This window comes from Dendrobates tinctorius, unplaced genomic scaffold (assembly GCF_039654945.1).
Source record: "Dendrobates tinctorius isolate UK_male_01 unplaced genomic scaffold, ASM3965494v1 ptg000027l, whole genome shotgun sequence".
Taxonomy (NCBI): domain Eukaryota; kingdom Metazoa; phylum Chordata; class Amphibia; order Anura; family Dendrobatidae; genus Dendrobates; species Dendrobates tinctorius.
The window spans coordinates 2,773,061-2,797,851 of NW_027361695.1; the positions used below are offsets into that span (position 1 = coordinate 2,773,061).

A 24,791-nucleotide genomic window follows, 5' to 3' on the forward strand; every position below is an offset into this window, starting at 1 on the left:
AGAGACTGTTGTGTGCTATAGACTGTGTGTGAAATTGGCGCCATTGCCGCCATTAACCCGCTGATTGGCGCGCGCGGGAAGAAAAGGGGCAAGCCTTCATGGGCGGAGCCTGCCACAGAGCGTGAGAAGGGGAGGAGCTGAGGCCTACAGCCAGTAAGCCGCTCAACCCCGGGGCCTGGCAACCGTTAACTAGGGGGGGGGAAGGAGAATGTCTTAGGCAAGCCCCAATGCAGCGGCGGACGCCCCCGCCAGCCCCTCAGCGCCGCAAGCTGCAGTGCCCAATATGGCTGCGGCTCCGGTGGTACCCACCGCAGCGGTCCCCATAATGCCGCTGTCTATGCCCTACATACCGGGAGCGGCCTGGCTACCGCAGTACTCGGGTGAGTCCCACACCCTGAGTGAATTTAAAGAGAGACTGTGCAGTTTGAGGTGTATCCTCTGAAAGCCAGAAGGTGAACATCCTGATTGGACAGCTAACAGGTGCATCACAGAGAGAAGTAAAAGCCTGGCAGGACATCGATAAAGAGACTGTTAAAAAGATCCTGGCTAAGCTAAGGAGCACCTTTGACACCCGCACTGCAGCTGAAATCAAGATGAGGTTCTTTGGCTGTAAACAGAAGGCGCAGGATAGTATAAGGGACTATGCTCTTAACCTGAAGGCGCTGCGAGCTGTCAAGCAAATTGATCCTGACAGTGTGAAAGAGGAAGACAAGCTGTTAAAAGAGCAGTTCATTGAAGGACTCCTGTCCAGTACCCACAGAGGACAGCTGCGTATCATAACCCTACAAAACCCTGATCTGGACTTTGCTGATTTCAAGGACAGGGCTATTCGGGTTCTGCAGGAACCCACTGACAGCCGTCCAGCGCCCCCCAGGCGCCCAGCGATCACCTACCACCAGGAAACAACATCTTTCCCTTCCATCCCTGTGGAGGCTGATGCACAGACTGTGGATAAAGATCCAATAGAAGAGCTGCGTCTTCAGGTCCAGGAGTTGACCAGGGGAATGGCTGCACTTACTAAAACCATGCAGTCCCTGCAGGTGTCCTCCAAGGAGAAGATCCAGCTTGCTTCCAGTCCAGAGGATGTCCCGTGGCTCCGGAAGAGGAGAACCCCGCCACTCCGAGGGAGGAACAACGACCGCTATGACCAGGACGGACGTCCCATCTGTCGTCGCTGCCACAATTGCAAGATTCCGTCCTTTAAACGAGTAACCCCTGGGGCAGAGGGCCAACCCCCAGGAGTAGGACCACAAGGCCCAAGGAACTGGCGAGCCAAGTATGTTGGAGGGAGACCGATCCTCCCTGTGGTGATTGACGGCATCCCCATGAACGCTTTGCTGGACACTGGCTCCCAGGTGACCACTATGCCCTATATCCTCTACAAGCGGTATTGGGCTGATTCTGAACTTACCCGTGGCCCAAGTGATGAACTGACAGTAGTTGCCAGTAATGGTCAGTCTTTACCACAAGTGGGATGTAAAGAAATTACTGTTAAAGTGGGTCGGGTGGAGTTAAAATCTCAAGGTCTGATAGTTGTTGAGACTGATCGACGAGAATGTAATCCCATGATGACTCTTGGTACAAATGTAATTGAAAATTGTCTTTTCGAGGTTATTGTCTTGTTGCAACAGGTGGCTGAGACTGCTGGTTCCAGTGAACAACGAGTCCTGCAGAAGGAGATCAAGGCCCTGATGCAAAGACAGCAGGTAGAGCTCTCTGGCGAAGAAATTGGCAGCGTCAGAGTGAGTGATGCTTTCCCCATTGCAATATCCCCCAGATGTGAAATGTTGGTTTGGTGTCGGGCAGCCATAGGTCTTAGAGGGAGAGATTACCAGGCATTGGTAGAACCAGTATACTCCGAGAGCAGGCCCACTGTCCTGACAGCCAGAGGGGTAGTTGATATCCGTAAAGGGAGAGTACCTGTACGCCTCTTGAATTGTGGGGAGGAGGAGGCCACAATACCTCGGTACGCCACAGTTGCTAAGCTGCTTACTGTCAGTAACAATGCAATGCAGGCAGCAGAGCCCTTGGTCTCATTCGACCAGGTGGAGGACAATGGCTCTGTGAAGCATCTGGAGGAGTGGTGCCAGCAACTGCAGGTGGGGACTGACTCTACACCTTCATACCAGAAAAATGGGGTATACAGGGTGACCCAGGAGTATGAGCGGGTATTCAGTAAGCACCCTCTAGATTTTGGGAAGGCAAAACGGGTTCAACATCATATCCCCACTGGAGATCATCCACCCATTAAAGAAAGGTACCGGCCTATACCCCCAACACAATACCAATGTGCTAAAGGTATGTTGAGGGAGATGAAGGAGGCAGGGGTCATCAGAGACAGTTGTAGCCCCTGGGCAGCCCCAATAGTTTTTGCAAAGAAAAAGGATGGCACCATGAGAATGTGTATTGATTACAGGAAAATTAACAGCATTACACATAAAGATGCCTACCCATTACCTAGAATTGAAGAGTCATTAGCTGCACTTTAAGGGAAGGTGACATCCCCCAAAAAAATTTTCAGCAATTGAAAAAAATGTAAAGAATTAATGTTTACATTTTCTTAAAAAATATTATCATTTGTTTTTAATTTTGTAAAATATGAAAAATAATTTTAAAAATTTTGGCATTTCCACTTGTTAACACTAGGGGGAACAGCTACTGAAGTTTGGCACAAAAACCTAGTGCAACTAGCTCACATTACTGCACTGGAGTAAATATGGGCGGAGTCTGCTGACATGGGTGTGATGTCACTCCTCTCCTCCCCTTCTGGGTGTTTGCAAAGGGAAAAGAGAGGATGACATTTAGGAACACAGTGAGCAGCCATTGTGATGGGGCCTGCAAAGTTACTGACTGTCTTTGCATGCAAAGTCTGGATCAGGACAGGCCATCAATCAGCAGAAATGCTTCCTGGATTTCTGTGGAGCAGACGGTCCATCCATGTGTATAAAACACAGCACTCTATGTACAATCCCTGGCACCGAACAGGGTGCCCCCCATAGACCAGCACACTGCTCTCCTGAAATACTCTATGCTGCTGTCACCCTGCTCCTTCCACCATATATCAGGACCCTGTCTCCTCGCTTTCACACATCGCCAGGACGGGATCTGAGGAGAGGAATGGGGTCTTCGGTCACTGAGGATGGCAGGCAGCAAGGATTTTGGGAGCAGGGTGACAGCAGCACAGAGTATTTCAGGAGATCAGTATCACACGGGATAGGATTAGATACACGGCTCAGCAGTCAGTATCACACAGGATAGGATTAGATACACGGCTCAGCAGTCAGTATCACACAGGATAGGATTAGATACACGGCTCACCAGATAGTATCACACAGGATAGGATTAGATACATAGCTCAGCAGTCAGTATCACACAGGATAGGATTAGATACACGGCTCAGCAGTCAGTATCACACAGGAGAGGATTAGATACACGGCTCAGCACACAGTATCACACAGGAGAGGTTTAGATACACGGCTCAGCAGACAGTATCACACAGGAGAGGATTAGATACACGGCTCAGCTGTCAGTATCACACAGGATAGGATTAGATACACGGCTCAGCACACATTATCACACAGGAGATGATTAGATACACGGCTCAGCAGTCAGTATCACACAGGAGAGGATTAGATACACGGCTCAGCAGTCAGTATCACACAGGAGAGGATTAGATACACGGCTCAGCAGTCAGTACCACACAGGAGAGGATTAGATGTCCAGCAGATTGCCAAGTGTTTTGAAACAGTAGGGAACAGCTCCTCCCATGTTTTGCAAGAGCAGGGGCTGCAGCTGGTCGGGTGTTTGGAAAGAGCAGCTCGGTCTCCAGCAGCTCGTCCTGGTTCCTCTCCTACAGCTGGTATGTGCAGAGCGAACATCCAAGCCCTGTTATGCTGGAACAGTACAGCATCCAGGGCTTGCAATGGAGTGTAAATGAAGCTAAAAGAAAAGCACTGGGCTCTAATAAGATGGCACCTGGCCACACCTACAGCTGTGAATTGAGCTGCCCACAGAGGCGTGCCCAGTTCACTCCTGATGCAGCTGCAATGAAAGAGATAGGGTCGGCAGCCGACTATTGTCTCTTATGCCCAGGAACTGCCGTAAATGGGCATGGAAAGTGTCGTTCAGCAGCCAGAGAGGTAAGATGGCAGCCCCCAGTGGCTGCATTACTACAAAAAAAAAAAAATCCATACACACCACTGAGTCAAGCTTAGGGGACAATATCTTTTTATACTATTTTCTTTTTTACATTAAATTATGAAAAAACACGGCACCTTCCCTTTAAAACTGCTAACTACTTTTCCACCTTAGATCTCACTAGTGGGTATTGGCAGGTTCCAGTGGCAGAGGCAGACAAGGAGAAAACAGCATTTACCACCTCAATGGGTCTCTGTGAGTTCATCTACATGCCATTCTGGCTCTGCATTGCCCCAGGAACATTTCAAAGGCTGATGGAGTGCTGCCTGGGACACATGAACTTTGAGACAGTCCTGTTGTACCTTGATGATGTCATTGTTTTCTCCAAGACCTATGAAGATCATCTGGAGCACCTGGCTGAGGTGTTTGAAGCCTTGTCCAATTTTGGCCTAAAGGTGAAGCCTTCCAAATGCCACCTCCTGAAGCCCAAGGTACAGTACCTCGGTCATGTAGTGAGTGCAGAAGGTGTGGCACCAGAGCCTGACAAAGTCACAGTCACCCGGGACTGGCCGAAGACCAGCAACCTCCATGAAGTACGCCAATTCCTCGGGTTGGTAGGCTACTACCGAAGGTTCATCAAAAGACTTCACTGAAATAGCCACTCCGATGCAAAATCTTCTGGTGGGACAGTCCAAGAAAGCCAAACAGAAGAGTTCCACATTTGAATGGACTGAGGAGCTGGAGAGATCCTTCACTCGACTGAAGATGGCTCTCACACGAGATGAAGTTCTGGCCTACCCAGATTATGACAAACCATTTGTGTTGTATACTGATGCCAGCAACGTGGGACTTGGAGCAGTACTGTCACAGGTACAGAATGGCAAAGAAAGGGTGATCTCCTACGCCAGCAGGAAGCTTCATCCTACTGAAAGGAACTCAGACAACTACAGTTCCTTCAAGCTGGAGTTCCTCGCCATAGTCTGGGCTGTGACTGAAAGATTCAAGCATTACCTAGCTTCAGCCAAGTTTACCATCTTCTCGGACAACAACCCGTTGACTCACTTGGACACTGCAAGACTAGGTGCACTGGAACAGCGATGGATGGCTTGGCTGTTTAACTATGAGTTTACCATCAAGTACTGGGCAGGGCACAAGAATGCCAATGCTGATGCGCTGTCCAGAATGCCTAATCTGCCAGATGCAGGAGAAGACCCTGAGGCTCTTGAAGAAATAGAGTTACCTCCCTTCCACCGGCCAATTGCAGCCTAAAGTGCTCAAGGAGTGAGAAACAGAAGGTCTGGCTTGAAAGAGGTCACCCTAAACCCACTGCCCCATCACGACTGGGCAGAAACGCAGGATAGTGACCCCGCAGTCCGCCTGGTGAAGGAGCTATTGTCACAAGCTGACTCACGCCCAGAGTCGAATGCTCCTGAAGAAACCCAGCAGTTGTGGAAGGAAAGAGGTCAGCTGTTCATTTATGAAGGAAAGCTGTGTCGGAGGAGTATCAATGCCCGCACTCATGAGCTGGTCTGGCAGGTGGTAGTTCCGAAGAGAGAGGCATCAATGGTCTTGGAAGCATACCACAATGGAGCTGGACACTTCGGATGGAAGAAGTTGGAAGCATTTGTGGCGCCCCTGAGTCTCGGTCGCCACAGAGGTACTGCACCTTCTCCTAAAGGTGTAGTGCCCCACTATCCAGGTAAGGTGGGAACTCCTTTCCACACTTTCCACACTCCAACACTCGCACCCCACACAACAGGGTAGTTCTGCACAACCACATTGCGGCTCAGTGCTTAGAAAGTAGCAGAGCACCTTTGGTGGTTCCCTGCTTGGAACACTGGACGTGCTGGGAGGTGGGTGGAGTTAAGATACATAAAAAGAGTGGGAAAGTGTAGGATGACAGGTCAGTCTGACAGAAGGTCAGTCGGGTAGGAAGTCACTCAGACAGGAGTGAGGATCCCTGGAAGAAGGGATGGAGGAAGGAGTGCTGCAGCTGCCTCAGTGATCTGAGCCAGCTGGCACGGGAAGGGAAAGGAAGGAGAAAGACGTTGAACTGAAACCTAAGCTTCCATAAGAGAGAGAAAGACAAGTACGGAACGAAGGAGTAAGGAGAACAGAGAGAACTTGGGTTGGAAGAGGAACCCTGCCTATAGGTTCTCAGCTCAAGGCCGGGGCCCGGTCCCCAAGGTTGTATGGACACTTATGATTCTGCAGCAGACACCGGTGGAGTAGTTGGCTGTAAATGCACTACTCCCATTTAAGACTTGAGGCACAACAGCAACTGGATAGAGGGCCGGACTCAGGAGAGGGGGGTCCCCGAAGCAGGCTACAGCTGTCTGCCGTACAAGTAGAGTTCTTGGGAACATCAGTCAGGAGGAACTCCAGTGTAACTCAGTACTAGGAGATCTTCACACTTTAAGGTGCTATAGAGGAGTCGTTCAGGAAGGTACATGTTGGCAGAGTGTTGGAGGGGAGCGTTCCATCTTGCCTGGAGGTTGACTGAGTTTCTGACCCGGAGGACACGGCCAGGAGGCAGGCACCCTTGTGTACCGCAGACTGTGAGTAAAGCTTTGGAACTACAAGCCCTGGTGTCCTCCATTCATTCTTGCGCCAACCCGCTCAGCACCGCTACATCTGGGTACCATCCTTTACACCGACTGCGCCTCTCCTCATCCATTGCAACTACACGGCCCTGGGGCTACAGCTTCACCTGTGGGGAGCTACACCATCTATGCTGCAACACACCACCAGCCCCAGAGGATCCGCATGCAGCGTCGACCTAACATCGCACTTGCCGAACACCACAGGTGGCGTCACGAACTATTCCACTTAAACTACAATACAAACTCCCATTGATTTTTTGGGCGCCCAGGGTCACGGACCAGGTCACCGCTGCTGTGACACATTCCCCTGACACCGGCCCGGTACAGAGTACCCCACGGCCCCGGAGGGCGACCCACATTGCTCCGGGAGAGATTTTACTTTGCTGGTATGAGAAAAGCCATTGAAAAGTGGTGCAGAGAGTGTGGACAATGTAACCTGCGCAGAAAGGATCGAAACAGCCAGAGAGCTCCTCTACAGCCAATAATAACCAAGCAGTCACTCGAGTTGGTTGCCCTGGACCATGTGAAGTTGGTCCCAAGCCGGTCAGGCTACATCTATGCTCTTACCATCGTTGACCACTACTCAAGATTCCTGGTAGTTGTGCCTGTCAAAGATCAAACAGCCAGGACAGCAGCCAGAGCATTCCAACAGCACTTCTGTAGACCACATGGATATCCTGAGCAAGTACTGACAGATCAAGGTCCCGCCTTTGAGGCAGAAGTGTTCCAGGAATTCTGTAACTTGTATGGTTGTAAGAAGATCCGGACAACACCGTACCACCCACAGACCAATGGCATGTGTGAGAAGATGAACCAGGTGGTGATCGACCTGCTGAAGACCTTGCCTTTGGAAGAGAGGAATCTGTGGCCAGAAAAGTTGCCAGATCTGGTAGACCTCTACAACCACATTCCTGTGAATTCCACCAACTGCACTCCAGCCTACTTAATGAGACCGAGGCCTGGTAAACTGCCTATTGATTTGCATATGGGAGTCCTGACACCTGAAGTGACATCACCAGATGCTGACTGGGATACAGAGAGGCAGCAACAGTACAGAAGAGTACAAGAGTGTGTGGAAAAGAGTCTAGCTCCGGCAAGACAAAAACAAGAGAGGAACTACAATCAGCATGCACCTGCGGTTCCCTTGTCACCAGGAGAACAAGTCCTCAAGAGGAAAAGAAGACTTCATAAATTGGATGACCAATGAGAAGCTGAACCCTACACCATTCTACCCTCAAACTTTGACAATACCAAGGTGTGCCTTATTAGTAAAGATGGAGGAGAAACCTCAGCAGCAGTATCAAGGGATCATTTGAAATTATGCCCTGACCAGTTAAGAGAAAGAATGGAAGAACAAGATAACGTCCAACCCATAGAAGAAGAAAAGGTCAGCACCATACTTGGAGAATTCCCTGCAAATTGGACTAAAGTAAATGATGCTATAGTGGTGCCAGTGTTGACATTTCCCCAACTGGTAGTACAAGAAGAAGTGACTCATGAGAACTCTGAAAATCAGGAAGTTCAGGTAGCAGATGCCACACCAGCAGTGGAGCCAGAGAACCCTCGCCCTGCCAATGGTGAATCTGTCATACCCATGGTGAGACTAAGAGTCAGTAGGAGAATACTACCTAGTTTAACTACACCAGTAGTTAGCACTAGACAACCAGTAAGATCCACAGTCACACCAGTGTTACGCAGGTCTACCCGTACTACACAAGGTATACCACCCGTCAGATATTGTATATAGCTAAGTTTATGTGAATGTTGAAATTGTATATATATATGTAACTGTTCTCAAGTTTTGTGCCTACAGGTAATCTGTAAGAAGCCTTTTTAAAGTTCTTGTTTCATGTTTTAATTGACATTGGACCACAGGACTTGTGTGGTCACCAATTTGTATATAGTTCACCATTTGCCCAGGAATGGACCATGGACATTGATGCTTGGACATATCATCATAGGACTATTTTTGTTTTTTGTAAATTTTTCCTTTTTGAATCTCGTCACCTTCATACTGTTTACATGTTTATATGTTATTCATGTTTTCTTTCATCAGCCCAGGAGTGCTGACTTGCACTAGGGGGGAATGTGGTGCCCCCAGGAGCATGGTCGCCACAGTGGCATTGCCTTCCTCCAGGGAGGGTGGTCATGCTTGGAAGCAAGGAAGGGTTTCTCTAACAGTTAATCATTTACATGCAACACGTTCCCACTTTAGGCCAGCAGAGGGAGCTCTGAACCAGGATTGGGGGAGGAGCACGCTCTGAGGGCCAGGAAGGGAAATAGTGTGAGGAGGGCAACGAGTGTAGACGTGTGGAAAGAAGCAGGAGGTTGAGCTGAGGAAAAAGAGCTCCCTCCCGGTGATAGCACATGATCTGGAGCCTGGTCTCCACGGTTGTATGGATACTGAAGGTCCTGCAACAGAAACCAGAGGATTAGAAAGCTGTAAATGCTCTATTCCCAACTAAGACTTGGAGGCACAACAGCGACGGGTGAGCCAAGAGGGATAGAGGGCCACAGCTGTCTGCCATACGAGGTAGTTCTAAGAGACAATAAGGCCTGTTTCACACATCAGTTTTTTGGCGTCCGCCAAAGTGTGAAAAAACGGATCCGCTTTAGCCACTAATGCAAGTCTATGGCGGATCCGTTTTTTTTTTCCCAGAACGCCGGATTTTGACGAAGGTCAAAAAAATGGATGTGTGATCCACCCCTAAGAAGGAGGAATTTCAGTGTAACTCTGTACTGCATGTACCTCAAGCCAACGCTAGGAAGGAGACTACACAACCCATCTGATAGAGAGATCCCTGAGTTGCTTCCAGGCTAGCCTGCTCCTGTGCCATCTGTAACCAGGACCATGGACTGCATTTGCCAAGTAAAGGTAAAGAAACTGCACCCTGTTGTGTCCTTGCCTCCTTCCTGCAACATCCTCAGCACTGCTACATCTCTGTGCCAAACAATGCACCCTCTATCTAAACATTCCGCTACACTGCCCTGGGACCAACAGCCCTACCTGTGGAGGGCTACAACATCATTGCTGCACTACACCATCTGTCCCAGAGGATCTGTCTGCAGCGTTGGCTTAACAACTCCCTTGCCGAACTCCACAGGTGGCGTCACGAATCACTTACTTTATTCCCAACTCAACACCTTTTACATGGGCTCCAAGGGCCACGGACCAGGTCACCGCTGTGACAATCCCCTCTGAGAGACCGGCCCGGTACCGAGTACCCCACAGCCCTGGGAGGACGACCCAGGGAGGGGATGGGATATTTGGCATCAGACCACCCCCAACTTACTGGCCCCAGAACAGCCGCCTGGGCTTCTGACATTGGGGGGATTCCACTGCCTTTAATCTTTTTTTTTTTGGGGGGGGGGGTCATGAGAAAACACCAAGAGTTGTTGAACCTGCTATGACCAGTATAAGAACTTTTTAGAAAAAAATGGAATAGAGGCGCAGAGGATGGGAAGACATAGTAATAGGGGATGGGCAACAGAAGGGCAAGAGCAAGAAAAGAGGGGAAAAACCAAAAAGCAGCGATGTGGCAGCACTAAAGGAGTCTCCATTTCCAGGCCATATTACCTGATAGGTAAAAACTTGGGTGGAAACTCCATGTAGCCCTCCGGGAACCTCCACCAGGACGTGCCCGGATCTCTCCGACCAGCTTTTCCCGGCTACACAAACTATACTGTAAGGACAATGGATACGATCAGGAATGATATCCCAGAGCCAGTGAGTCTTCCTCATGGTCAAAGATTACTTATCTTGTTACCTGCTGGAAATCTCATATTTCGTGATGTCCACCTTACAAGGGATATTGGCCACAGATATTCTTTCCAGAATGTCTTCCAGTTTTTGGCCTAAGTTGGAGCCGGTGATTGTAATTCTCATCCCTCCGTCCACAGGACCTGAAAGAGGCTCGATCTGAAAGAGAACAAACTATCACGGTCAATACAATGTATAGGGTTACTAACGAAAACAATACAAAGTTTGGTTCAAATTTCAATTTCTCTACAGTGCCTCTGCGGGGGAAAGGAGGAATTACACAGTTTTCCATTAAATAAAATGTGCTGGGTCTTGCCCAAAGCGAGAGACGCTCTTTGCATCCACTGTATATGTTGTAAAGTAACTCAAAAAAGTTCTTCCCATACCGAATGGATAAGGGGTGCAGGGCACGTCCCCTCAACCTCCTCCGTGCAGGACTCTTGGTACATACAGCTGGGGTGCTCGCCTCCGCACCACACACAGTTATATTTGGGGTCGGCGGTCTGACACCGGCTGCAGTCAGCGTGTCCCACCGAGCAGTTATACAGAGTCACTAAGGGGGGAAAAAAAGGTATTGATTACAATATTCTGTGCGGAGTGAAACTAGTCATAGTAGGGACCACACGGGACGTACCATGGAGGTCCTCGTAACTGTCCACCTGCAGGTCCGGCTCTCTCTGCACATAGACCAGAGCATTGAACTCTGGCTGCGGCGCGGAGTAACTGTACTGCAACAAAAACAGAGGGTGATGGAACAGGGCGAGGCGACAGCCACACAACGGGCTGCTCCGTAACTGATGAGTGGCCCGATACTTTGGTTTAAAGTGCCGATCCTGTTCGTATGATCTATAGGGGCAAATGGGCATCAAAGAGGGGCTTCCTCACCCGAGCATGCTCAGATAATGCCTTATCCCAGCACATTCGCTCATCACTAGTCCCAACCAGTTGGATAGCATGTTGACCCATTTCGTTTAAGAGTAACCACCAATGTAAGGCTGTCCATAAATATTGGAATTTTTGGGGTAAACTCACATTCCGATGAGAGACTATTTTGGCAAATCTCATTGGATGTCATTTTCTGGAAGCCAAGCCAAACAAGCATGTTAATTGGAGAATAAAAAAGTAATAATATATTCTGACCTTTCTTGGAGACAAGTTATTGGTGACAGTCCAAGAGCTTAGGCCACCACTGATAAAAAGCAGCCATGTCCCAATCGGATACAAGCACTGCCATGGTCCATATTAAAAGGAACGGTAATGGGCCACCAGCTTGCCCTCCAATAGTCAATGGCTTCCAATGAGGCACAAAGCGAGCTACGGTGATTCCACCCATCCTCTTTACTAATTAGTATGATTCTATGAACCAAGACCCCCAGGAATAATATCGGCTGATCGTTTTGGAACCCATTTCCCAGGTAGAACATTCTTTGCCCGTCACAATTTTTGGTTTTCTGAGGTTCTTACTTGGTGGAGTTGGCATGTGATGTAATAATTGGATGCATCCGCAGTATCCATTTCCACAAAGGCATCTGTTATCAGAGTCCGGCCTTCCAGAATCAGGACACAATCGTAATCCCACTGGAAATCCTGGAGGAGAGGAACATATCTGAAAGTCAATGCTACAAGATTGATCAAAACTGCCCTCTAACAATTACTTCCTAAAGTTGTTGGAGTTACCTGGTAATGGTTGAAGTTTTTCCCAACTAAAGTTATTTTACGCTCCACATTGACGGGCAGTAAAGAGGAACTCTGAATACTGTGCACGCAAGGACAAGCCTCTGGACCCCAAAACAGCTCCTCTTTATTCTGTAAAAAAAGAAAAAAAACTTATGCTCTCCAAAAAAGTTGCAATAACCAATAACATGATCACCAACTATGATTTCTAACGGATTGGGTACTTGTAAAATAATTGGGGGAGGGGGGGGGGGTTATTAAAGAGATCATTGAGCACCAAACTACTATAGTCGATGAGCCATCGATAGTGCCCCCTACAGGCCACAAGTGTGGAAGGAGATGGCACATGATACAGGGATTTAAAAAAAAAAATGCCAAAAAAAAAAAGAAAGTCTGTTTCGTCCCACGAAACCAAATATTTGGTCAGTTTTTGGGGTCTGAGGCAGAGGCCGATGTGGTGACACATTCTATTATTATTTGGGTATGTCTGGTTATAACGCATCTTTATCTCTTCACTATTGATTTTACCTGCGTGCATTACATTGCACTATATCTAACTCACAGCATTGGACAAATTTTGCGGCTATCAGTATGGGTCTATACATACCGGTTATCATCACTTCTTATCAGTATTCTGCCATCTTGTGGATACCCTTTGTAGTGCTATTACTTTATGTCTCCGATCGGGCTCCCTTTGCTTTTTTTGTTTTTATTTTTCATTTTTATGCTATAGTTTTTATTGTGTAGTTGTGTGTCAATAAAATATTTAAATGAATGAATATATATTTTTTTCTGATTAAATTGGAGTAACACTAATATGATAGGTCTAATATGCCTGGAATATGCACTGGTCTATCAATGACCCCAGCCTCATGCAGCAGAGAACCAGCACATGTGCAGGGTGTTTGTCCTATTCTGGGCAGAGGAATCAGCTCTGTTCTGCATTTGTGCCAATCCTGATGTAACATGCATGGCATAAGCTTCAACAGTCCTTGGTCTCTGCAGAGGGAACAACTTTGCAAGGTACATGAAGGCACGAACTTACGGTGCCTCACTGATACTGCCCTTGAACACCGTGTCTTGTCTCAGCCATGGCAGCTCTGTGCCAGCTGGCTCCGTTGGCAGCACAGGAGGTTTTCACGGCAGTGGGACGTGCATGCCAGAGAGATCTCAAATAATGTGTCCCAGCTCATAATTGTGCTCAGCATGAGCCAGCTGGCTTCCCTGCAAAACCCTCAATACATTAACAATTCTTCACAGAGGCCCTGCCAAGCTGGAGACGGGGCATTGTGCGCCAGGGCATCAATTAAACACAAAACTGATTTTTTTTTTTTTTGCCCCACGTTTACCCCAAATTTCTCAAGCTCTCCATGACCAAGGACGCTCTTATAAATGTTATAGCAGCCTTTAATCTTCAGAAACTTTTTTTGAAATTTAAACAGCACCCATAAAGTGCGTACCCAAAGGAGGAGGCGCTCCCATGAGCTTAGCATTGACTTCCTCCATTGTCAATGGACAATTTTTTTTCTTTTTTTTTTTTTTTTTGGAAGAGGGACCCTTCACCGATCAGCATCAATCAGTGGTCAGAGCTGGGAGCACCATGTAGGCTAAAATCAATGAACAGAGTTGACTGTCCTCCAGAGACTATGAGATAGATGAAAGTTGTGAACGTGTGCTTAAAATTTCAGAAACCTCATTCACGTTGCCGATTTTCCTTGGGAAGAAAAAACGCAACGAAAAACATGGTATGTGAACAAGAGCTTAAAGTGAAAACTACAAGGATTTACGGATTTTAAACAAAGACAGCCGTAGTAAAGTTGTGAATCTTAATCGTAATATGCTCCATTACCTTATTTTGCTCGCTTTTCTCCCTTTTAGCTGCCTTGTTTATGCACTTACTTTATCTGATTTGAACTGTAGCTGTACCAAGAATTTGTTCCCCTTCCCCATGATTAGACACGTCCAAAAAGTCTCCAAGCAGGGAGGGAAGCAAAGACATTCACATTGGGGTATGGACACATTTGCAAGAGCTGCAGCTTAAATCAGCAACTCCAAGCGCATGAAGTCAGCTGCTAAAACAGAACTTTCAGAGCAGGGTAAAAAGAAAGCAAGAAACGGCCATGAAACAAAAACTCAAAACTGTGCAAAGACTGATCAAAAATAAAATAATTAAAAAAAAAAAAAAAAGTTTAGTTATTATTTAGCATAAAAGCTTGATGTAATCGAGAGGTCACTTTCTGATGATTTATGGGGTAAATCTGCCCTGAAAGGACCTGATTTACGGGCTTACTATATTTCTTTTGTAAGTAAATGAACTCTCGTCAGTAAAAAAGTGACACTTGCTTTCCATTTTATCTTGACTGTTGGGGCTAAATTAGTTCGGAATCTTACCAGTTCTAAAAATCCTGGATCATCAAATTGGTAATCCAAATCTGGTTCAATAATAGCAGGAAAATGGGGAGATGCTCCCTCAACGTCCCCATCACCGGAGAGGATGGTGGAAGCTGAGAAGGAGGACGTATCGTTTTCCATGTTGGTGGAGTCTACCCAGTCATCGGCTTTAGTATGATCCAAGCTTTCTTCACTCCGTTCTTCCATCACTATGGTGGGCGGCTCATCTGAGGAAGGAAACTCAGTTTCTAGGTCGTCAGGAAAGCCAGGTAAGGAAGGAACACGGAGTATGTGGTTAGTGGTTGGAATAGGAGGGGCGGCAGATGTAAATTCTTCAGGTGATGGCAGGAGGGTGGTCGTCACCCATGTCATCTCATTCTCTGTATCAACTGTGGTAGGTGCCTGGACCAATGGGGGCACCGTAGTGTCCTGAGGGGTGATGGGGCTCTCCGTTGTCCAAACCTCTTCAGTTATATCAATGTCAGAAGTGACTTTGAGTGTGGAGCCATCTGAGACAGTCTGGGTTGTGACAATATCTAAAGGTACGGTGGTGGGCACGGTAGTTGGCAGGCTGGTTGGCTCCTCTGTTGGAGGTAGAGTTGTTTTTTCTGGGGTAGTTTCCTCAGTGGTGGGTTCAATGGTGGTGGGTTCAATGGTGGTGGGTTCAGGGGTAGTGGCGACATCTGTTGTAGTCACTATGGTCGTGACAATGAAGGTGGTCGGTATAGTGGTAGGGGCTGGTGTAGGTGTGGTTTCTATGACAGTAGGGGTTGTGGTGGCCGGAGTCGTGATCGTCGTGGTTTCGGGAACAGGACTAGGGGTGGTTATCAATAACGTAGTGGTAGGGATAGCTGTAGTTGTTGGCTCTGGTACAAACATTGGAGTTGGAGAAGGTTCTGGCACCGGAAACTGAGCCTAGTGATAGAAAGAAATAGATATGAGATATGGATGGATAGATAGAGGGATGGATGGACAGAGGATGGATAGATAGAGGGATGGATGGATGGATAGAAGGATGGATGAACGAACAGATGAATAGATGGATGAATGAACAGATGACTGAATAGATGGATCGATTGATGGATAGATAGGTGGATAAAAACTTACAAACTTATTGTAAATAATTGTCCCATCTTCACATGTGGCTTTATGGGTGCAGACATGTTGGTGAATGCACCAGTTACATCCCCATTCACTACTCACACATCCCCGACACCTGAAATTATTTTACAAAGAAAACAGAAAAAATAATACAAATCAAGGAAAAAACTAATATCTATCATCTAACATATCTCTAGAACCCATCTCCCCTATCCATCTATCTATAGCAGAAGATAGCACAAATTGTTCCATCCCACAAGGATTAAAATATCCAGATTATTCTAATATATGACCTACATGTAGAAACCAATCCTTGTGAACAGGAACAATTTTGGCCATGATCTGCCTATGAGGAGCATCATCCTTGGCAGTTCCGTCCCCCGAGGAGTGAGCTCAGCAGACTGGAGGCGGGCCGTTTCGTACTCCCAACAGTACTCCATACTCAATGGAGGCGGGCCGTTTCTTACTCCATACTCACGGGGCACTTTTGTACAGTTGGGCGACAGCTGTGCAGTCGTAGAAGATGAAGTCCACTGTGGTGATGGTCACGGCCCCAAACTGGAGCTGCAGCCTAACTCGCACATGATCTGTGAATAAAGCACAGAGTCGTATGGTCAGGTTATAGGTTCAGTGCTGGACACAGCAGGGGCTTCAGTAAGCGCGGAAGAGATGGGAGAGATTCTGCAGGCAATGACTGGTCCACAACCAGATGAAGTGCTCCAAGATCCACCAGACATGAAGATCTCACTGACCTGTTCCTGCTTTGATGACTGGGGCTTTGCTGGGATCTGGAGACGGACACATGACGCCAGTCTCCGTTCTGATCGCTCGGCTCTCAAAGTCCTCAAAGAAGCAGGAGTAGGATTCTTCTTGATACAGAGATGGTAAGTCAGGAATGGACAGGAAGATCTGTGAGCACAGACAGAGAAATTAACCACATCCCGGATGATGGACCCAAGAGCGATGTTCTACAGGACAACCCTCCTGTTCCATCAGACACCAGAGTCAGAGCTTGGATTTCTTTAATTTGGGGCAAAGATTAAGTTTGGTGCCTTGTCCTAGTATCTGCATACCCCACCCGAGGCACCTGCCACAGTCCCACTAGCTGTGCCCCAGCAGATACTCACATTTCTCTTCTCCTCCTTGCTGATATTGGCAGGACTTAGGGACTGCACAGTCAGGCAGCGCTGATCGTCATCATGAGCCCAAAGCCACTGATTCTTCTCTCCTGAACGTAGACACTCGTACCTCCGGCTACATCTACGGCAGGTGAAGAGGCAGGAGGAAATTAGAGGAAGATGGCACATGCCACTTTAACCAGAAGAGTTTTGATTAAACTTTCAAAAAAAGTTTGTGGAGGGTTTTCCTCTGACAGATGAACGAGATCAAGTTCTTAGGACTTGATAGAAAAGCTAAACCTTCACTCTCTATTTGACTTTTTAGACAAAGAGAAACTAAACTTTCATATTCTTAATAAATTTGCCCAACATGGAAAGTTGTGAAACTTTTCAAATCATTTTATTAGCAGATTCGCTTTCATTCCTGTAAAAAAACAAAAAAACAACAAAACATTTCATGTAAGTGGCTTCCAAACCCCATCTTTTCTCTAGTCTATTTGCAGCCTTGATACCAACATGTACTCCTTTGGAGTACAAATGATGGCATTGATGGGTCAGCCTCGATCTCCTCCGCTGTGTTTTCTGCTTTTCAGCACAATCTCATGCAGCGGCAGCAGCTTTTCCTCAGGAGCCAGGTGCTGCCACATCACTGCCAGCATCTGTACTCCAAAGGAGTAAATGCAGATATCAATGCAGGTGAAGGCAGGAAAATAAAAGCCGGGATTTGGAAGCCACTTACATGCATTTTTTTTTGTTGTTGTTTTTAAATGAATGAAGACAAATGCCCTATTTAAGTGATTTGCAAAGTTTCATAACTTTCCATGCTGGACAAAATGATAAAAAAAATAAAAGTGTAATTATTCTTTAAGAGTTGGTGTCCCATTAGCACACTCCCGATTAAATAACCTATTAAGACTTATGGACGTCATGCAATACTAAATATGACCAGTAGTGGACGCTGCAGAAGAAAAGAAAGGCTGTGTCGCATCATGAGCTTCCTTTGATAAAAAGGAGCATATGTCACATTTCTCTTTTCATTTCCATAATCGCCTCCTATTTTGATCTTATTTTTTCTCTTTTATATATAAAACTGAGAAATAGATCAAGAAATCGTCTCTAGGGGTCTCAGCAAATCAGCGCCGTCTCCCCTCCTCCTCATGGTAAGACAACTGGCTGCAGAAGGTGCCTTCCCCCTCTGCCCTGTCTGCACTAATCCCTAAACTCCACCCCCTTGGCTAATTTAAACATTCATTTTGAGAGTTCATGTTCCTTTAAGGTCATTTAATGGACCCCACTGCACCCTCCAGCTTTGTGGGGGTTTCTTCTGCATAGGAAAGAGTCCAAAATTTATGGCACCCTGTGTGCAGATATATTTTTTTTAACCGAATTACGTGAGAAACTTACTTTCCATGGAGAACGCACCAGCCGCAGTAGGGATCTCGTGCGGTGAGGCACGAGGTGCAATCCCTGTGTTGGGAACATTCAGAAAGTGGCAACTTTGTCACCTAAAGGTAAGAATTCAGAATGTTCAGCACTGAGAACAATGGAATACAGGGGTGTCCATAATATATAAGGAAGGGAGGTAAACGGACGCCACCAGAGGCGAGAGCTTCACCCCCAACGTCCCCTGCTGTGCCAGTCACCGGCCATGTCACTATTTACCGTGCTTGCATTTTCCCTCATTATTGGCTGATCCTTAATGTTCTGCAGGTCACTTCCCAGCAATCATTCCAAAATTACAATGAACGTTAGCACAGTCATCAGAAAAAGTAAGTACACCCTGTTTAAAATCTATGGTGTTACATATCAGGACAGAAGGAGGAAAGACACCAACAAGAATTCTTTATTAACGTATCTGAAGGCTCCAGAGCAGCAGACTGCCCAAACTTCTGCTCTTATAGGGGAGGTCACAGTCACTGCTGAACGAGTAAGAAAGGCTAATGTACAGAATGTGGCTGCTACTCATCCTGCTAATTTACTGGAAGCGGTAAGGGGGTACTTAATTTTTCACACTGTCATGTGTTGTTGTTCACCTGCTTTAGCTCATCTAAGAACCTTCTAAGGAAAAGAGGTTTCTTATTTTAATGTCCTGATAATGTAAAACCATAGCATTCAAAAAGGGTGTACTTAGTTTTTCACATGACTGTATGTAGATAACACAGGATCCACCATTCACAATAAATGTCACAGCTCACCTCCTCCTCCTGTACAATGATGGATAACACCTCTATATACAGTAGATAACACAGGATCCATCATTCACCATAGGTGATGTCATAGCTCACCTCCTCCTCCTGTACAATGCCTGATAACACCTCTATATAAAGTAGATAACACAGGATCCACCATTCACAACAGGTGATATCACAGCTCACCTCCTCCCCCTCGTGAACAATGATCTCTGCACAGGTCACAGAGCACTTTCCCATAAAAGTCAATGAACATCTCCAGTCTTCAGATTCCTATCGTCCATGTAGCTGCCATAAAGCTAGAATATCTCTTGACTATTAGGACTCATTGATCCCTTGGCTGTGACCTCCTCATGTTGGTGGGTCCCAGACCTCCGCTTTCCTTACCGTGGACTCAGTCATGACGTACAGATGTTTTTCGGGCTGATCAAACAACAGGTCTGCAGACACCGCAGTGTTGGACTGTGTGGGCACGCTGGCATAGTGCCGGGCATCGTTGTTACCCCCAAGGTAGACCTGAAAACAGTGAGTCGCAGTGTGAACGCTGCGCTAGTGACGGATATTTGTACTGTACAGTAATCAATAATAACATTTACATTATATAGAAGCCGCCTGAATATAAGACAAAGCACGGAATCAACAAAGACTATTAGGCAACATTGACGAAACGTGATCCGTTGTGTGTGCACAGCTCCTTGTGAAGACAGATGAAACTCCATGGTTACAGACTACAGTTTTATTACTCAATCTACCAACCTCTCCCCCCAAAAATAAAAAAAAGAAAATAGTAATTTAAACTAAAAAAATTTAATGACTTGGTTCCCAATTTTCTAGACTTTACTTGGTCTGGGATTTGCAGACCTAACCTAGAAGAAGTACAAAACTGATCCAGCAACTCAAAAGACGATCTGTCCCCAGGTGAAAAGCGTAATTTTTTGTTCTTATTTTATTCATGCTGCTCCCCTGAATTTTCACTTTTTTAAATCCACCATACAGTTCCAGTTTTAACCAAAAAAGCGGTGCAAAGCAGACTAAAGCCACGCCCCAGAGGATCCTGTGAGCTACGCCTCTTTGGTAAAGACTATAAAATATTAGCACTAAATAAAAAGGCTCATATCTCTGGTTCCACAAGTCAGCTTAAAAAAAAAAATTAAAAACAAAATATGAATATTGTGGAAAGTAGCAGGTTACCTGGTAAAAGTTTTGCTTATCTGAAGCCACCACTAGGGGGAGCTCACCACAAGCAGATTTATACAGCTCCTATGGGAAATTCATATGCACTAAGCTATTGTTGGTGGCCTAGGGTTCTTGTGTATGTCCCCGCCGAAGTATATAATATACTATTATATAATAACAGTACAATAATATATTACATAATTTATAATAATATACATACACACTACCATTCAAAAGTTTAGGGTCACTTAGAAATTTCCTTATTTTTGAAAGAAAAGCACAGTTTTTTTTCCATTGAAGCCAACATTAAATGATTCAGAAATACACTCTATACATAGTGGTCATTGACTATTCTAGCTGCAAACATCTGGTTTGTAACACAATATCTTCATAGGGGTATAGAGGCCCATTTCCAACAATCATCACTCCAGCTTTCTTATAGTACTTTGTGTTTGATAACCGTGTGAGAAGGCTAATGGATGGCTAGAATACCCTTGAAAACCCTTGTGCAAGTATGTTAGCACAGCTGAAAACAGTTTGGCTGATTAGTGAAGCTATAAACCGGACCTTCCTATGAGCTAGTTGAGAATCTGGAGCATTACATTTGTTGGTTCCATTAAACTCTCAAAATGGCCAGAAAAAAAAAAAAACTTTCAAGTGAAACTCGACAGTCTATTCTTGTTCTTAGAAATGAAGGCTATTCCATGCGGGAAATTGCCAAGAAACTGAAGATTTCCTACAGCGGTGTGTACTACTCCCTTCAGAGGAGAGCACAAACAGGCTCTAACCAGAGTAGAAAGAGAAGTGGGAGGCCCCGCTGCACAACTGAGCAACAAGACAAGTACATTAGAGTCTGTAGTTTGAGAAATCGATGCCTCACTGGTCCTCAACTGGAAGCTTCATTAAATAGTACAGGCAAAACGCCAGTGTCAACGTCTACAGTGAAGAGGTGACTCCGGGATGCTGGCCTTCAGGGCAGAGCGGCAAAGAGGTTGGACAAAATAATGGAAACACCTAACGTTTTGGCATCATAGTCTTCGAACATGTTAAACATGCAAACCGTGACATATGGTAATGTCTTGTAGTTGATTATTTGTGTTATGTGATATGTGTATGTAAATTAACTATTTGTTTTGCAGAATTGTAAGAACATTGATGAGAACCTGATACCAATGGCAGACCTCTCGGATTTTCAAAGAGGCCAAATTGTTGGTGCTCGTATGGCAGGCGCTAGTGTAACAGAAAGTGCCCGAATGCTTGGCGTGTCAAGAGGTACTGTCTCCAAAGTAATGACTGCGCTTGAAAGAGAAGGAAAAACGTCCGCAGCAAAGCACAGGTCCGGCCGAAAGTCGCAGTTGACAGAGACCGTCAGACTCTAAAGCGAATTGTGAGAGAGTATCGCAAGACCACGGCTCCGAAAATCACTCCTGAGCTCAATGAATACCTACAGAACCCAGTTTCCACGAAAACAGTTCGTCGGGAGCGGCACAAATCTGGAATCCACGGAAGAGCTGCAATTAGAAAACCGCTGCTGTCAATGACAAATGTTTCCAAGCGTTTAGAGTGGTGTAGAAACCTCCAGAATTGGTCCCTCGAGCAGTGGAAACGTGTGATATTCTCAGATGAATCATCTTTTACCCTATTTCCGACCTCCGGCCGAGTGTACGTTTGGAGACAGCCGAAAGAAGCATTCCATCCAGACTGCCTTCTCCCAACAGTAAAACATGGTGGAGGTTCTGTGATGATCTGGGGTGCTAGTTCGTGGAGAGCCGCCGGGCCAATGATATCCCTTCATGGAAGAATTAACAGCCGCGATTATTTCGGCATTATGGGTGACCAAGTGCATCCTATGGTTCAAGCATAAATTGGAATGGTCCCCAATAGGCAGGCACAGGTCCCCAATAGGCAGCATTGTTCCCTATAGGCAGCACAGGTCCATAATAGGCAGCACTGTTCCCTATAGGCAGCACAGGTCCATAATAGGCAGCACAGGTCCATAATAGGCAGCACAGGTCCCCAATAGGCAGCATTGTTCCCTATAGGCAGCACAGGTCCCCAATAGGCAGGCACAGGTCCCCAATAGGCAGTATTGTTCCATATAGGCAGCACAGGTCCATAATAGGCAGCACTGGTCCCCAATAGGCAGCATTGGTCCCCAATAGGCAGCATTGGTCCCCAATAGGCAGGAACAGGTCCCCAATAGGCAGTATTGTTCCATATAGGCAGCACAGGTCCATAATAGGCATCACTGTTCCCTATAGGCAGCATTGGTCCCCAATAGGCAGCATTGGTCCCCAATAGGCAGCACTGGTCCCCAATAGGCAGCACTGGTCCCCAATAGGCAGCACTGGTCCCCAATAGGCAGCACTGGTCCCCAATAGGCAGCACTGGTCCCCAATAGGCAGCACTGGTCCCCAATAGGCAGGCACAGGTCCCTAGTAGGCAGGCACAGGTCCCCAATAGCAGGCACAGGTCCCTAGTAGGCAGGCACAGGTCCCTAATAGCCTAGGCAGCACTGCACAGGTCCCCAATAGGCAGGCACAGGTCCCTAGTAGGCAGCACTGCACAGGTCCCCAATAGGCAGCACAGGTTCATAATAGGCAGCACTGTTCCCTATAGGCAGCACAGGTCCCCAATAGGCAGGCACAGGTCCCCAATAGGCAGTATTGTTCCCTATAGGCAGCACAGGTCCATCATAGGCAGCACAGGTCCCCAATAGGCAGCACAGGTCCCCAATAGGCAGCACAGGTCCCCAATAGGCAGCACAGGTCCCCAATAGGCAGCACAGGTCCCCAATAGGCAGCACAGGTCCCCAATAGGCAGCACAGGTCCCCAGTAGGCAGGCACAGGTCTCCAATAGGCAGGCACAGGTCCCCAATAGCAGGCACAGGTCCCCAATAGCCTAGGCAGCACTGCACAGGTCCCCAATAGGCAGGCACAGGTCGACAGTAGGCAGCACAGGTCCCCAATAGGCAGGCACAGGTCCCTAATAGCCTAGGCAGCACTGCACAGGTCCACAATAGGCAGGCTCAGGTCCCTAATAGGCAGCACTGCACAGCTCCCCTATAGGCCGCAGCACATACAGTAAAACTGACCTGGCGTTGGTTGAGTTGAGGGAGGCCTCCTGGATGGCCAGGCCCCGCACCGCCCGTCCTGCTCCTTCCGGTCACGGTGTGCACAGAAAGCAAATCACGCCTGGCCTGGGCTCAGTTCACATTGACTGGGCAGCGGTGACTCCTCCAGCGAGCTCAGCTCCAGCCTCCAGTTACCCGCCAATAGCCGCACTGCGCCACAGGAATCAGTGCGCGGGGCGGGGGCCACCGGGGTGTGCTGTGCTCTGTCCAGTAGTCAGTCAGACAGAGCACGTATCACTGCGCAGTATCCAGCGGGTGGGGCTAGGAAGCAGAGCAAGAGTCCTCCACTGCTCCTGCTCCTTGCCTGGCAGGCTGCAGCAACATCAAAGTACCGGATCGCGGCTCTGGATCTCCCCAGTTCGGGGAACCAGCTGCTTTTTTAACAACTGGTTCCACCGAACTGGGGAGGACCGGCTGAATCCCACCCTTAGCCTGACGCCATCTGTCAAGCATGGTGGAGGTAATGTGATGGTCTGGGGTTGCTTTGGTGCTGGTAAAGTGGGACATTTTTGTACAAGGTAAAAGGGATTTTGAATAAGGAAGGCTATCACTCCATTTTGGAACGCCATGCCATACCCTGTGGACAGCGCTTGATTGGAGCCAATTTCATCCTACAACAGGACAATGACCCAAGGCACACCTCCAAATTATGGAAGAACTATTTGGGGGAAGAAGCAGGCAGCTGGTATTCTATCTGTAATGGAGTGGCCAGAGCAGTCACCAGATCTCAACCTCATTGAGCTGTTGTGGGAGCAGCTTGACCGTATGGTGCGCAAAAAGTGCCCATCAAGCCAAACCAACTTGTGGGAGGGGCTTCTGGAAGCATGGGGTGAAATTTCTCCAGATTACCGCAGCAAATTAACTGCTAGAATGCCAAAGGTCTGCAATGCTGGAATTGCTGCAAAGGGAGCATTCTGTGACGAAAGCAAAGATTGAAGGAAAAAATTATTTCAAATAAAAATCTTTTTTTCAAACCTTGTCAATGTCTGGACGAGATTTTAAATTTATTTGGCAACTCATTTGATTAATAAAAGTATGAGTTGTCATGGAAAACACAAAATTGTCTGGGTGACCCCAAACTTTGGAACGGTAGTGTATGTTGTTAATATATATAAAATTTTAGTAAAATATAAATAAAGATAGAGAGAGAGGCTGACAATTATTTGACGAGCTCTGTCCATATGTTTCCGACTTTATTATTATTTTATTATATTATTTTTCTGACAATGTAAAAGACGGATTCAGGGAAGAATGCCAGGTAAGAAAAAAAAAGAGGCAGCGCGAGAGGTTCCTGGCCCTGCATTGCTTGGCTGTTACTAGGGAGAACTTGCATCCTGCACACAGTTCCTTGTCGTTAATGTGGAGGCGGGCGGGCGACACAAGCATGATAGCGTTGTCTAAAGACGTAATGTCGCCATCCCAAGGTATATCTCGTCTGCCCGCTTCTTTATGTCCCAAAGTCAGCCCCGAGCAATCCATCATGCGGTGGCTACAAGGCTGCCCTATGT

The 24,791-nt window shown here is 47.0% G+C and overlaps 1 protein-coding gene across 3 annotated transcripts in view; it reads right to left on the reverse strand.

The window, feature by feature from the left end:
- The window catches only part of PLXNB1 (plexin B1), a 133,546-nt gene that overhangs the window by 15,554 nt on the left and 93,201 nt on the right, over positions 1-24,791 (reverse strand). For all 3 annotated transcript variants that reach the window (XM_073569683.1, XM_073569682.1, XM_073569684.1), the window contains 13 exons: positions 19,361-19,489; positions 18,189-18,289; positions 16,794-16,926; positions 16,419-16,575; positions 16,145-16,253; positions 15,673-15,781; positions 14,566-15,480; positions 12,178-12,306; positions 11,965-12,087; positions 11,135-11,228; positions 10,887-11,053; positions 10,508-10,659; positions 10,318-10,423 (listed from right to left, as the gene is read on the reverse strand). In XM_073569683.1, the coding sequence (XP_073425784.1) occupies positions 10,318-10,423; positions 10,508-10,659; positions 10,887-11,053; positions 11,135-11,228; positions 11,965-12,087; positions 12,178-12,306; positions 14,566-15,480; positions 15,673-15,781; positions 16,145-16,253; positions 16,419-16,575; positions 16,794-16,926; positions 18,189-18,289; positions 19,361-19,489 (2,424 nt within the window). The remainder of the gene's footprint in view (positions 1-10,317; positions 10,424-10,507; positions 10,660-10,886; positions 11,054-11,134; positions 11,229-11,964; positions 12,088-12,177; positions 12,307-14,565; positions 15,481-15,672; positions 15,782-16,144; positions 16,254-16,418; positions 16,576-16,793; positions 16,927-18,188; positions 18,290-19,360; positions 19,490-24,791) is intronic.